The sequence below is a fragment of the Hylobates moloch genome, unplaced genomic scaffold (assembly GCF_009828535.3).
Source record: "Hylobates moloch isolate HMO894 unplaced genomic scaffold, HMol_V3 SCAFFOLD_21, whole genome shotgun sequence".
Classification (NCBI taxonomy): Eukaryota; Metazoa; Chordata; class Mammalia; order Primates; family Hylobatidae; genus Hylobates; species Hylobates moloch.
The window spans coordinates 24,810,196-24,825,459 of NW_026652296.1; the positions used below are offsets into that span (position 1 = coordinate 24,810,196).

At 43.8% G+C, this 15,264-nt stretch overlaps 1 protein-coding gene across 10 annotated transcripts in view; it reads right to left on the reverse strand.

Annotated features, from left to right (window-relative positions):
• CNBD2 (cyclic nucleotide binding domain containing 2) overlaps positions 1-15,264 on the reverse strand; it is a 78,571-nt gene that overhangs the window by 60,848 nt on the left and 2,459 nt on the right. For 6 of the 10 annotated variants that reach the window (XR_009211491.1, XM_058433027.1, XM_032141814.2 and 3 more), the window contains exon 2: positions 14,239-14,292. Coding sequence is in view for 8 of the 10 variants with exons in the window: in XM_058433027.1 (XP_058289010.1) it covers positions 14,239-14,292 (54 nt within the window). In the remaining 2 variants the exon portion in view is untranslated. Of the gene's footprint in view, positions 1-3,104; positions 3,329-6,158; positions 6,268-14,238; positions 14,293-15,264 lie in introns of those variants that run through there. The other 4 variants (XM_058433029.1, XM_058433028.1, XM_058433035.1 and 1 more) reach the window with 2 other exon arrangements.

A 15,264-nucleotide genomic window follows, 5' to 3' on the forward strand; every position in this document is an offset into this window, starting at 1 on the left:
TACAAAAATTAGCCTGGCATGGTGGTGCGTGCCTGTAGTCCCAGCTACTCGGGAGGCTGAGGCAGGAGAATCACTTGAACCTGGGAGGCAGAGGTTGCAGTGAGCTGAGATCGTGCCTCTGCACTCCAGCCTGGGTGATAGAGCAAAGCCACTCTAGGGACAAATAAGGAAATTGAATATGACTGTACATTAGATAATATTAGGAAATCAGTGCCGATTTTCTTAGCATGAGAGTGGTATTTGGTTATGTGGGTAACGTCATCATTTTTAAGAAAGATATGTCATAAAGTATGCAGCTTACTTTCAAACAGTTCAGCAAACACATATACAAATACATAAAGCCAGGCTGGGCACGGTGGCTCATGCCTATAATCCCAGCACTTTGGGAGGCCGAGATGGGTGGATCACCTGAGGTTGGGAGTTCGAGACCAGCCTGACCAATATGGAGAAACCCCGTCTCTGCTAAAAATGAAAAATTAGCCAGGTGTGGTGGCGTATGCCTGTAATCCCAGCTATCAGGGAGGCTGTGGCAGGAGAATCGCTTGAACCCAGGAGGCGGAGGTTGCGGTGAGCCAAGATCGCACCATTGCACTCCAGCCTGGGCAACAAGAGCAAAACTGCGCCTTAAAAAAAAAAAAAAAGAAAAGAAAAAAGAAAAAAAAATACATAAAGCCAATACTGCAAAATGGTGAATGATAGATCTAGAGGATGATACATATATATATGTAAAATATTTCACATTTTATGTTTGAAAATTTTATGTTTGAAAATAAAAAATGTAAAAACTTTAGTTTGGGGAGGGGTTAGAAAAAAATGCAAAAACTAAATAAAAGTCTCTGTTTACTAACTTCTGTTGAAAAGTACATCGTTAGCTAGGCACAGTGGCACTCGCCCTTAGTCCCAGCTACTCGGGAGGCTGAAGCAGAAGGACTGCTTGAGCCCAGGGGGTCAAGGTTGCAATGAGCTATGATCGCGCCACTGCACTCCAACCTGGGTAACAGAGCAAGACCCTGTAACAACAACAACAACAAAATGAAACAAACAGGCCGGGCGCGGTGGCTCACGCTTGTAATCCCAGCACTTTGGGAGGCCGAGGCGGGCGGATCACGAGGTCAGGAGATCGAGACCACGGTGAAACCCCGTCAGAAGGGTGAACCGGGCCAGGGTTTGCTTGCATGACCGATGCCTGGGGACAGGATGGTCCGTCTCGGCGAAAAACTCTCAACAAAATGAAACAAACAAACAAAAAAAAACAGCTCTGGAACCATGACTCATGCCTGCAATCCCAGCACTTTGGGAGGCCAAGGTGGGCTGATCGCTTGAGACCAGGAGTTTGAGACTAGTCTGGCCAACATGGTGAAATCCCATCTGTACTAAAAAAAAAACAAAAATTAGCCGGGCGTGGTGGTGGGCGCCTGTAATTCCAGCTACTCAGGAGGCTGAGGCGCCAGAATCACTTGAGCCTGGGAGGTGGAGGTTGCAGTGAGCTGAAATTGCACCACTGCACTCCAGCCTGGGCAATATAGTGAGACTCTGTCTCAAAAAAATAAATAAAAACAAACAAAAAAAGGAAAAAAGAGAATGTTCTTTTTAAAGTGTATCATAAACAAAGTGAGATGACGAACTGCAAACTGGAAAAATATACTTGCTATGCATATAATCAACAAAGGATTACAATTCAAAATTTATTTTTTGTAATCCTACAAATCAAAAGAAAAATACAAATAACCCAATGGCAAAACGAGCAAAGGTAATTCAAAGGGAAAGTTCAAATTACCTATAAATTGTGAAAAGATTGTTTTTATTCATTTGTATTTATATTTACATTGTTTGTAAAGAGGGGGTTTCACTTTGTTGCCCAGGCTGGTTTCCAACTCTGGCTTCAAGTGATCCTTCCGCCTCATTACAGGCATGAGCCCTCATGCCCCAACCAAATTGTGAAACCATTCTTAACATTGCTAGAAATAATGGAAATGGAAATTAAACATTATATTATTTTGCACTTATCACTGGGAACTGGGAAACATGGTACAACCATGTTGAAGAGCAATTTGGCAACATTATATAAAGTTGAGGATGTGTGTACTTCACAATGGAAGAACTGTATATACTTTATATGTCCTCTTCAGAGAAACATACATGTACAAGGGGATAGCCATGAGGGTAATCATGGCAACATTGTGTGTAACAGTGAATGGCTGAAAACAAGTGTTCATTAGTAGGGATCGAAGGGATCAATATATTATGGTTCAGCCACAGGATTGAACATAGCACTAAGTCTGTGTGTGTCAATGTGGATAAAGCTGAAATGATTTTCGGGAAAAAAGAACTATGATGCTATTTATGGTATCATTTTTTAAAAGTGTGCCACATACTATATATTGTTTATGGATATATACACATGTGATAATATATAAAAATATAAATAGGAAGGGTGACACCAACTTCAGGAAAGTGGTTACTAGTAAAGAGAAATAAAGGGGCATGGGATGGTAAAGAGCTTTCCCTACACCTGTAATGTTCTATTTCTCAAAAATTAGATATCTATAGAAATATGGGGAAAGGTACTTTATAAATAAAATTAATACTTATTGAGTACAATTTACTATTGTCAGGCATTATCCAAAGCACTATTCTAATATGTAAATCATTTAATCAGTAAATTTATGCAGTAGGTACTAATATTATCATCTCACTTTACAGAGGAGAAAATAAAGGCACAGCAAACCAAGCAACTAGCCTAGGGTCACATGACTAATGGGTGATGGGGATTTAAACCTAGGTAGCTGGCTCCAGAGTTCACAAGCTTAACCTATGACTCTATGTTGCTACCCTGCCTTGTTCTCTCTGGATCTCATAATAGCAGGAAGAGTGGGTACAGAACAGGATTCAGTGGCTCTGAGTGTGGCCTATGGCTTCCCAGTGTGAGGGGCTGGTAGGCTACAGGGCAGGGGTCCCTCCTTTGTGCCATGCTGTGACTCCAGAAGGTACAGGATGGCCACCATTCATCCAAGAACCCCTCCCACACCTGCATCTACCTTCCTCAAAACACCTGTCTGTTCAATCTTCTGCTCTTTCCTCCCAGGGCCCTTGCCCCTCCTCACCAGTTCCTTCTTCGGGAGCTGCCAGGCATAAGTTACCATATATCTCCTCATGGTTCCTGGGCGGGCAAATGGCACAACTAGCCCCTTTGCCTTTCAAGGGGAGGACTACAAATTTTTCCCCAAGAATCCAGTAATACTAGAAAAAAATAGATTTCCTCAGTAATAAGGCAAGAGCTCCACTCCACTCCTCCCACCATACCATCAGCTACTGGAAGCCCTGCTCTGAGAAAATCGTTCTCAGAATCTCCTAAGGTCACAATGAAAGATTCTGGAGGCAGGGGGCACAAGGATTGGAATGTAGGAGTCTAACATTTATTGGATACTCACAGGCATTATCTCAGCTAATCCTCACAACCACCCAAACTTTTACCCAACTCCATACATAGGAGACTGGCGCTCAAAGTAGCTAAATGGCTGCCAGAGCCCTGGTGAGGTAGGAGAATGGCAGGACTTGTTTTCTGGTCAAAATCCTGCTGACCAAAACAGGATCTAGGACCCCCTAGCTGTCCCCATCCCTCATTAGCATAAGACACTCCCACCAGTGCCATGACTGTTTACAAATGTCTTGGCAATGACCAGGAAGTTGCTACCTCTTTCCTAGAAAGCTCTAAAAACCCACCCCTCAATTTGCATTAACCTGCCCCTTAATTTGCATGTGGTTGACAGTGGGTAGGAATGAGTATACTACACTTGATCTTAGCCAAAAGGCTGAGAAGGGACTAGGTGAGTATAAATACAGTTGCCAACATCCCATACACTGGGTATTGACTCTGGATTCACTGCCCATGAGTTAGCCCTGCTCCACAAGGAGAAGCACTATTCAATAAAAGATTGCTGTCTAACACCGCTGGCTCACCCTTGAATTCCTTCCTTGGGCAAAGCTAAGAACTCTCCTGAGCTAAGTCTCAATTTGGGGGCTCACCTGTCCTGCAAAGATAGGGCTTTTTTGGTTTTTTGAGACACTGTCTCACTTTGTTCCCAGGATGGAGTGCAGTGGCCCAATCTCAGCTCACTGCAACCTCTGCCTCCCAGGTTCAAGTGATTCTCCTGCCTCAGCTGCCCAAGTAGCTAGGATTACAGGCGTGTGCCACCATGCCCGGCTGATTTTTGTATTTTTAGTAAAGACATGGTTTCACCATGTTGCCCAGGCTAGTCTCAAGCTCCTGACCTCAAGTGATCCACCCCCCTCGGCCTCCCAAAGTGCTGGGATTACAGGCATAAACCACCACTCCCGGCCAGGGCCTTTTTTTTTTTTAAAGAAAGCAGTGTAGCTAAATTTCAGGTACACTTGCTCTCCATTTGTAGCATCCAATTAACAGAAGCAAGGTCTGGTCCAGCCTGGCCAATGTGGTGAAACCCCATCTCTACTAAAAATACAAAAAAATTAGCCAGGTGAGGTGGTGGGCACCTGTAATCCCAGCTACTCGGGAGGCTGAGGTGGGAGGATCACTTGAACCCAGGAGGCAGAGGTTGCAGTGAGCCGAGATGGTGTCACTGCACTCCAGCCTGGGTGACAGAGATTTCGCCTGAAAAGAAAAAAGGAAGGTCTGGTATAAAGAAAGTGACTTTTGCTTCCAAAGCTAGCTTAAGGGGAAGAGTATAGGCTTCCTGCCTTACAGTATCTCTTTGCTTTTGGAGCAGAGAGCGGGGGCTTTTAAAAGAGGACTTGGGGGCTGGACTCGGTGGCTCACACCTGTAATCCCAGCACTTTAGGAGGCTGAGGCAGGCGGATCACAAGGTCAGGAGTTCAAGACCAGCCTGACCAACATGGTGAAACCCCATCTCTACTAAAAATACAAAAATTAGCTGGGCATAGTAGCGTGTGCCTGTAATCCCAGCTACTCGGGAGGCTGAGGCAGGAGAATCGCTTGAACCCGGGAGGCAGAGATGGGGCAGAGTTTCCTGGTAGGCATACTTTTGGTTGTAAATTCACTATTGTCTCTCAAGGCAATCTGGTGGGAGAGGTTTCTACTCTGGAGCTTTGAAGTAAGCACACTGATACACTTGCTCTAGGAGTATCTGGTGAAGGGAAAGTAAAAGGTTATACATCTCTAATCAGCTAAGTAGGAAGTGGGGAACAGAAGAAAAAGACGAAAGAGAAAGAAGAAAAAAGCTGATTTAAAAAGGTAACTCATTCTCTATCTCAAAGAAAAATGGGTGTACTTGGTTACAACGGGAAGCTTCTAGGCTGGGAGTAGGTTCATCCAGCACCTTAGCCCAGGGACCACTCTGAGACTTAGAACTTGGAGGCCCTGGAACGTGGGTGCATAGTACTGTCCCATAAGTCTGGTTAAATCAGGACCATTAAAAAAAACTCAGCAAAACAGAAACCTCACCCAAATCACGTGTCAAATATTGAATGGAACTTGGTGACTAGAACTCAAATCTCTGGGGCCCTTCCAAAGGTATAGAAAAATATAGGATCTAAAATGCTTTTTTCTATTAAAGATGACAACTGAGTATCTCAATTTGCTCTTGCACCAGGATCCTCAGTAGAAAACTGATTTCAAGCATCACCTGCTCTGCCATTCCTATCCCGTGGGGTGTATCTGTCAACCTCCTCCAACTGATAGGTAGACAGAAGGACACTGAGTGCAGCAAAGATGGCTGGACAGCTGAGAAGAAAGACAAAGGCCACTCTTGGGTGGGACAGTAATCACACACAGAGGTGAGAAGGGACAAAACTGGTTTTTCCCCATACCCTGAGAAAAGATGTAAAGAATTCAGGGAGAGAAAGAAGAGAAAGTTTTAGAAAGAGAGACGGAGAGATGAGGTATGGAGTTTTTGCCTCCCCTACTGCAAACCTAGTCTTAAGGAAGGAAATATAAGAGGATTCCCTTCAAAAGTTTAGGAGGCTTCTGAAAGAAACAACTGGGCCTGGAGAAAGCAAGAGAGATGGTAGGAGATGGCTACAGGCAGGAGGGGTGTCCCATCAGTCCTCTGAACTGCCTGAGGATCCAAGAGTGACAAGGAAAGTATCCAGGCTCACAAGGGGCATCAGATGATGCCAGTAAGACCTGATGAGACCCCAAAAATGGTTACTGCCAACCTCACCTCTTGCCAGCTGTGGTTGCACAATTTCTCTAGGAATTAGATCAGCTTTGGGGAAGAAGAGGCAGGAAGTTTGGAGAGCTTTGAATGGGCCCACGATGAATCAATAAGCCTGAAATTATATCCACTCAAAATTACTGGATTATATCTCAATTTACCTGAAGACATCCTAAATTAAATTATCTGCAAGGAGGCAGGCTGGGGATTCAGAGTCAGACATTTAAGTCAGTTCTAGAAACTAAGAAAGTTTCGTTTCTATTACAGTTCCTGATTTTATAACTGGAACTATTACAGGGTAGAATGCCAAAAAGAGCACTGGTCCTATTCCTATGTGATCTTAGATAAGTCACTTAACTACGTGGGGCCTCATTTTCATAATGTATAAAATGGAGTTCGATTCAATTCCACAAACAATTTATGAGAAGATTCGGCCAAGCGCGGTGGCTGACGCCTGTAATCCCAACACTTTGGGAGGCTGACGCGGGTGGATCACCTGAGGTCAGGAGTTCAAGGCCAGCCTGTCCAACATGGTGAAACCCAGTCTCTACTAAAAATACAAAAACTAGCCCAGCATGGTGGCATGCACCTGTAATCCCAGCTACTCGGGAGGCTGAGGCGGGAGCATCATCTGAGCCTGGGAGGCGGAGGTTGCAGTGAGCCGAGATTGCGCCACTACACTCAAGCCTAGGTGACAGAATAAGACTCCATCTCAAAAAAAAAAAAAAAAAAAAAAAAAAGAGAGAGAGAGAGAAGATTCTTATTGTTTTGCTGATTATAAAACCTATACAACAAATGTTTGCAAAGCATATGAAGGTGAATAAGATATGGTCCCTGCTTACCAGGAGTTCACAATATGGTGGGGAAGTAAAATCCTCAGAGAAAGTCTTGCTATAATAAAGCTATGAAAGATATATGAGGCCAGGCGTGGTGGCTCACGTCTGTAATCCCAGCACTTTGGGAGACCAAGGTGGACAGATGATGAGGTCAAGGGATTGAGGCCATCCTGGCCAACATGATGAAACCCTGTCTCTACTAAAAATACAAAAATTAGCTGGGCTTTGTAGCGGGCACCTGTAGTCCCAGCTACTTGGGAGGCTGAGGCAGGAGAATTGCTTGAACCTGGGAGGCAGAGGTTGCAATGAATCGAGATCATGGCACTGCACTCCAGCCTGGTGACAGAGTGAGACTCCGTCTCTTAAAAAAAAAAAAAAGAAAGATATATGAAGAGGTGGTCGGGTGCAGTGGCTCACGCCTGTAATCCCAGCACTTTGGGAGGCTGAGGCAGGTAGATCACGAGGTCAGGAGATCGAGACCATCCTGGCTAACATGGTGAAACCCCGTCTCTACTAAAAATTAAAAAATAAAAATAAAAAAAATTAGTCAGGCATGGTGGCAGGCGCCTGTAGTCCCAGTGACTCAGGAGGCTGAGGCAGGAGAATCACTTGAACCCAGGAGGCAGAGGTTGCAGTGAGCCAAGATTGAGCCACTGCATTCCAGCCTGGGTGACAGAGACAGACTCCGTGGTTGGGAGTTTGAGACCAACCTGACCAACATGGAGAAACCCCATCTCTACTAAAAATACAAAATTAGCCGAGCGTGGTGGTGCATGCCTGTAATCCCAGCTATTCGGGAGGCTGAGGCAGGAGAATCGCTTGAACCCAGGAGGCAGAAGTTGCGGTGAGCCAAGATCACACCATTGCACTCCAGCCTGGGCAACAAGAGCAAAACTCTATCTCAAAAAAAAAAGAAAAAAGATATATGAAGAAAGGGCAGGGTCTGTTCAGGGAGCATGAGACATAGCTAAAATGTAAGATGCTCAGGAGGTGTGGTTATGAGGAAGGAGGCTGGGCTGGCAGAGGCCATAAACTAGCTATGGCACGTGATGTGCCAAGTGAACTTGCAGACTGTTTTATTTGACCTGCATAGTGTTTTGGTTTAAATATTGTTTAAAATTAACTTGCTTGTCTTTAGTTGAGGTATTGGCTCTCTAATTCACCAAAGTCTTCACCTCACACAATTAAGTCATCTGCCAGGCATCTTACCTATTTGCAACCCCCAGTATGGATCCATAGGGCCTCTTTCAGGTAGAAAATTCTCTATCTAGTGATTGCAAAATGGCAGTTCACAGGCCATAGCTAGCCTACTGACATGTTTCAACAGAGGTTATTTTTAGGAATTTGAATGGGTCTTTTAACACTTAAATACTAGATTTGTATGAATAATCTTTTAGGAAAAAATAATTTACCAAAGTGACCCCAATAGAAACTATTTATTTATTTATTTATTTATTTATTTATTTTTGAGACAGAGTCTCTCTTTTGCCCAGGCTGGAGTGCAGTGGCACGACCCTGGCTCACTGCAACCTCTGCCTCCTGGGTTCAAGCGATTCTCCTGCGTCAGCCTCCTGAGTAGCTGGGATTACACGCACCCACCATCGTGGCTGGCTAATTTTTGTATTTTTAGTAAAGACAGGGTTTCACCATGTTGGCCAGGCTGGTCTTGAACTCCTGACCTCAAGTGATCTGCCACCATGACCAGCCGAAACCATTTAAGCAGACTAATTTTCTGATTTTCTTTCCTTTTTTTTTTTTTTTTTTTAATTTGGAGATAAGGTCTCACTCTATGCCCTAGGCCAGTGTGCAGTGGCATGATCACAGCTCACTGCAGCCTCTACCTCCCCAGACTCAGGTGATCCTCTCACCTCAGCCTCCAAGTAGTTGGGACCACAGGTGTGCACCACCATAACTGACTAATTTTTTAATTTGTAGAGATCTGGTCTCACTACGTTGCCCAGGCTGGTCTTGAACTCCTGGGCTCAAGCAGTCCTCCCACTTCAGCCTCTCAAAGTTCTGGGATTACAGATGTGAGCCACCACGCCCAGCCTAAATAGATTAATTGTCATAGAAGTAGAGAAGCTGTAAAAGAGGTCTCTCACCACTACCACCACCTAAAAAGAAAAAAGCAGCAGATCCTAAAGGTTTCATAGGCAACTCCAAATAACCTCAATGTTTCTTCAACCGTTCCAGAGCCTAAAAAGAAGGAAAACTACCAAATTATTGTAATGAAGTGAGAACACTGACACTAAAACCTAATAGAGGTTGCACAAAAAGAGAAAGCTACAGATTCATCTCATTTATAAATATTGTTTTTAAAATCTTAACATATAAGCAAATAGAATTCAGCAGTACCTGTAAAAATAACATATCAATTTGGGAGTGCAAAGATGGTTAATTATATAAACATAATTAATTATGTTAACATAGCTAAGGAGAATAATCACAGGATCTTCTATAAATTTGTTTTTTGACAGAGGTGCATGAACATGTCACCCCTGTGGGCCAGTGGGGCTCCAATGTCCTGGGGACCTTAGTAAGACTGCAGGGGGCTGGGCGTGGTGACTCACACCTGTAATCCCAGCACTTTGGGAGTCCAAGACAGGCGGATCACAAGGTCAGGAGATCGAGACCACCCTGGATAACACGGTGAAACCCCATCTCTACTAAAAATACAAAAAAAATTAACCGGGCGTGGTGGTGGGCGCCTGTAGTCCCAGCTACTCGGGAGGCTGAGGCAAGAGAATGGCATGAACCCAGGTGGCGGAGCTTGCAGTGAGCCGAGATCGTGCCACTGCACTCCAGCCTGGGCGACAGAGCGAGACTCTGTCTCAAAAAAAAAAAAAAAAAAAAAGATTGCAGGGAGCATGCCTCAGAATTGTCGACTTGAGAGCTGCTCCTGGAGGCATTAACTTCCCAGCCTTTCTGGGTTAAGCACTCCAGTGGCCAGAGGGTGACGGGTGACGGTGCCGAGAGTAGCAAGCTATCACATCAGCCTGTGCGGCAATGAGGGGTGCTGAGAAGATCCAGAAGGTTAATGCCAATAGAGAACGCTATGGCTGCAGGCCTCAGGGAGAGCTGTCAAAACTCGAAGTTCTCCAAAAAAGTGGGCTACACCTTGAGGGCACAACTCACAACACCTTCAGTAGAACATTGGGATGGCGATGGACAGGCTGGCTCTGGGAGCCTCTCTGGTCCCACTGGGACCAAGGAGAAGTAGGGGAGTGGGGTGACCAGGGAAACACACAAATGTTCCATTTTTATAGCCCTACAGCTGCCAAGCTCCAACTGATCGGAAGAGGAAAGGGCTAAACCAATTCACATACTCACACAAAACCCTGTCAGAAGGAGCTTCACTATGAAGCCAAGACAATTCCTGCCAGCCTGGAATTCTACTCTAGTCCTTTCTCCACACACAATCCCACAAGCAGCTGGTCCAGAAGAACTCACTTCATCTAAAGGGGAGTTATAGTAAAAAAAAGAAATAGCAACAGACTTACACAAATATATTACTGAAAAAAGCAGGAGAGGGAGGCAGGGAACAGGAAAAACAAATGGCAGATGAAAGACAATCACCAAAAAAAAAAAAAAAGAAAAAGAAAAAGAAAAAAGCTAACATGAAACAGATGATAATCATGAACAACAAAGAAGTCAAAGGGCTTAATGAATTTTAAAACAAGAGATCAAAGCAAAGATGTAACAGTTCGAAGAAAAGACACTGAGACAGCCAGAGGAGAGGACACTGGCAGAACTCAGGAAAGAAGGGATTTTAAAAATAACCATCTCAGAAGGGAAGATCATTCCAGAAACATCAAAAAGAAAGCTAGCCTTGCTGAGAACAGAAAATAGGACTGCAAAAACAAATGAAGGAATTGGGAAGGAATGATTTAAAAAGAGCCAAGAGGCCAGGCGTGGTGGTTCACGTCTGTCATCCCAGCACTTTGGGAGGCTGAGGCAGGTGGATCACCTGAGGTCAGGAGTTTGAGACAAGCCTGGCTAACATGGTGAAAATCTGTCTCTACTAAAAACACAAAAAATTAACCGAGTGTGGTGGCAGGCGTCTGTAATCCCAGCTACTCGAGAGGCTAGGCAAGAGAATAGCTTGAACCTGGGAGGCAGAGGTTGCAGTGAGCCAAGATCACACCACCACACTCCAGCTGGGTGACAGAGCGAGAGGAAAGAAAAAGGGGGGGTGGTGGTGACAGAGCAAGATGAAAGAAAAGGGGGAGGGGGGGGGAGGGGGGGAGGGGAGGGGAGGGGAGGGGAGGGGAGGAGAGGAGAGGAGAGGAGAGGAGAGGAGAGGAAGAGAAGGGAAGAGAAGGGACGAGAAAGGAAGAGAAAGGAAGAGAAGAGGAGTATGGCAGTATAGAGACAGAGAAAGTGAGAGGTAGGGCCAGGCACGGTGGCTCATGCCTGTAATCCCAGCACTTTAGGTGGCTAAGGCAGGAGGATTATTTGGGCCCAGCAGTTTGAGGCCAGCCTGGGCAACATAGCGAGACCCTGTATCTACAAAACAAACAAACAAAAAAACAATTAGTGGGGCATGGTGGTACGCGCCTATAGTCCCAGCTACTCATGAAGCTAAGGCAGAATAGTTTGAACCCAGGAGTTTGACGCTGCAGTGAGCTAGGACTGCAACACTGCACTGAATTTTCTGAATAACTAATGACACTGAGCTTGGATGACAGACTCTATCAAATGAAATACTAAGTGCTGATGAGGATGTAGAGCAACTAAAACTCTCATTCATTGCTGGGCCCTGGATTCTACCGTGGCTAGTACTTCTACTTTCTGAACTTTATTTTGCCCATCTGTGAAGTAAAGGGGTTGTCCTAAGGTTCTATGAATCAAACACATGTCTATAGAAAGAAAGGTGGCAATATGTAGCAAAACATTTCAGTCAGTCCTCTTTTGGGATTACAGCTTAAGGAAGTACTGGTATCCCTTACCATCCAAGCTCTTGCTATCAGAATGCTTCCTTTTCAAACTCAGAAACCAAATAGATTTGATAGCAATAGATGCTTATAATTCAAAATCAGAAAAAGCTTTAAGCACTATATGATTATCACATTATTTTCATGAAAAATCAGAAATAATCTAGTGTTCAGCAATAAAGCAATATTCTTTACAGTGCATCCAGACTGAGTCTCCTAAAACACAAATCTGATCACATCCTTCCCCTGCTTTAAGTCCTTCCATGGTTCCTACTGCCTATGTTAAACATGGGTTTGAATCCCAATCTTGCCATGGACTGGCTGAACCTGGGCAAGTTAATTAATCTCTCTAGACCTTAATTTCTCATCTGTAAATAAAGTATCACACATACACAGATGTTCAAGAATGACTAATTGATATGGTTTGGCTGTATCCGCACCCAAATCTCATCTTGAATTGTAGCTCTCATAATTCCCATGTGCTGTGGGAAGGACTCAGTGGAAGATAATTCAATCATGGGGGCAGTTCCCCCATACTGTTCTTGTGGTAGTGAATAAGTCTCACGAGATCTGACGGTTTTATAAGGGGAAACCCCTTTCACTTTCTCATTCTGTCTGCCTGCTGCCATCCATGTAAGATGTGACTTGCTCCTCCTTGTCTTCCACCACAATTGTGAGGCCTCCCTAGCCACGTGGAGCTATGAGTTCATTAAACATCTTTCCTTTATAAATTACCCAGTCTTGGGTATGTCTTTATTAGCAGCATGAGAACAGACTAATATACTAATAATAATATCAATGCCTGTGACTTTTAAAAATACATACTAGAACTTACAAATTCAAGGAAGTATTGTCTCTTCATAACCATCATTGTTTTAAAAAAGTGACTAAGTGTATACTCTGTGCCAAACCCTGCACTAGTTCCCTTACATATATTTCTCCTCCTCGACTATTCAGAGCCACCCTGTGTGGTAGTTACTATTTCCAGGCTCAGAAAGATAAATGATTACCCAAGGCCATGTCATAAAACAACTCATAGCAGTTCTATTTGTAACAGCTCAAAGGTGGAAATAACCCAAATGTCCTTCAATGGATGGTTAAATATACCATGGTACATCTATACCATGGATTACTACTCAGCAATAAAAAAGGCAAACTATTGATACAAGCAACCACTTGGGAATTGTGCCAAGTGGAAAGAGCCAAGCCCAAATGATTACACACTATACGATTCCAAGTATATAACATTTTTTAAATAACACAGTTATAGACATGGAGAATAGATTAGTGGTTGCCTGTGGTTAGGGATAGGGGAAGGGAAGATGAATGGATGCAATTATAAAGAGATAGCACGAGGGATCTTTGTGGTGACCAGACAGTTCTAGATATTGTGGTAGTAGCTGCATTAATCCACACATGATAAAATTGCATAGACCTTCACACACACATACACACACAAATGTATGTATGCAAAACTGGGAAAATGTGAATAAAGTCTGTAGATTGTACCAATGTCAATTTCCTGGTTTTGATATTGTACTACAGTTATGCAAGATGTTACTATTAGGGAAAACTGAGTGAAGGGTACATGAAACCTCTCTGAACTATTTTTGCAACCTTCTATGAATCTATAATTTCCAAATAAAAAACTTATTTTTTTGAGATGGAGTCTCACACTGTCGCCCAGGCTGGAGTGCAGTGGCACGATCTCAGCTCACTGCAACCTCTGCCTCCCAGGTTCAAGTGATTCTCCTGCCTCAGCCTCCCAAGTAGCTGGGATTACAGGTACCTGCTACCACGCCCAGCTAATTTTTTTGTATTTTTAGTAGACATGGGATTTCACTATACTGGCCAGGCTGGTCTCAAACTCCTGAACTCGTGATCCGCCTGCCTCGGACTCCCAAAGTGCTGGCATTACAGGCGTGAGCTACCGTGCTTGGCCAATAAAAAGCTTTTTAAAAGACGTATTTTCCAGTGTGATGGCTCTGATACAAAAGAAAAGAAGTATCCAAGCTTCTTTTCCACAACCCTCAACAACCAAGTGCCATCAAAAGGCACTGAGGTCTCTGAAAGAGTCTGGGACTCATGAGAGCTCTGCCTTCTCAGGGATGGTCTGCAATCCACATTTGTCCTCTTTCCTTTAACCAACACTGAGGCTGGCTAGGAGTCAGGCCTTGTGTTGGAAGCTAAGTGATATGAGATGAATGAGTTATGATCCCTTCCCAAGTGAACTCCCAATCTAGGGATAAAGAGGCATAATAAGATAAGAGTTTGGACTAAAAGTCAAAAGATTTCTGTCCTCATGGAATCACTTACTAGCTTTCTTATTTTGGACCAATCCTTCATCTTCTGACATCTTGGTTTCTCAATCTGCAAAATTCAAAAGAATGAAATATAAATGTATATTTTAAGCTTGATCTGGGACTTCTGGGAGGGTTCAAGGATATATGTAAATTACATGAAAGTAGGTAACTGCATCCCTTTTCGAAGAAGAGGCATTATATGTTTTTTTTCAGACTCTGGGAATCTGAATGTTTTAACTTCTATCATGGACATTTTCAAGCATATACAAAAGTAGAGTGTACATATTGCCAATCTTTCAAGCCTTCCAAAGTGCTGAGATTACAGGCATGAGCCACCGAGCCCAGCTAATTTTTTGTATTTTTAGTAGAGACAGGGTTTCATCTCGTTGCCCAGGCTGGTCTTGAACTCATAAGCTCAGGTGATCCGCCTGCCTAAGCCTCCCAAAGTGCTGGCATGAGCCACGGTGCCCGGCCAATAAATGAAACTCCTTGTTTCATTTATTCCCTCCACATTATTTATTATTTACTGCTGAATCACTTTAAAGCAGGCTTACTGGCCCATAAAGGGCTGGATTTTTAAATTCAATTTCTAAGGGCCCTTCCAGTCTAACATTCAATGATTCTAATAGATCTCTCAGGTCCCTCCTTCCATCTCTAATAATTCACGATTTCAATAGGGATGGAAGAAATAGACTAGAGATCTAACATAACATCTCATGATTCCAGGTGCCACAAAAGTTCATTCCCTTTCACAAGAAGAACTAAATTTTAAACAGGGAATTCTAAGACATTTATGATTTAACCTCCACCAGTGTTCCAACCTCATCTCTCACTCCTTCTCCAGATCCCAACCACTTTCCCATATAGCCTGCAGTTTCCACAGTTTTGCTCCTACTCACTGTGTGCCTTTGTACAGGCAGTACCTTCTACCTGGAATGTCCCTGAGCCCCACCCATTTTCTTCTTGAGTCTCAGCTTGAAGTCTCCTCCCCAGTGAAGACTTCTATCACCTCTTGCCTCCACAGAAGGGTTTAGTGTGC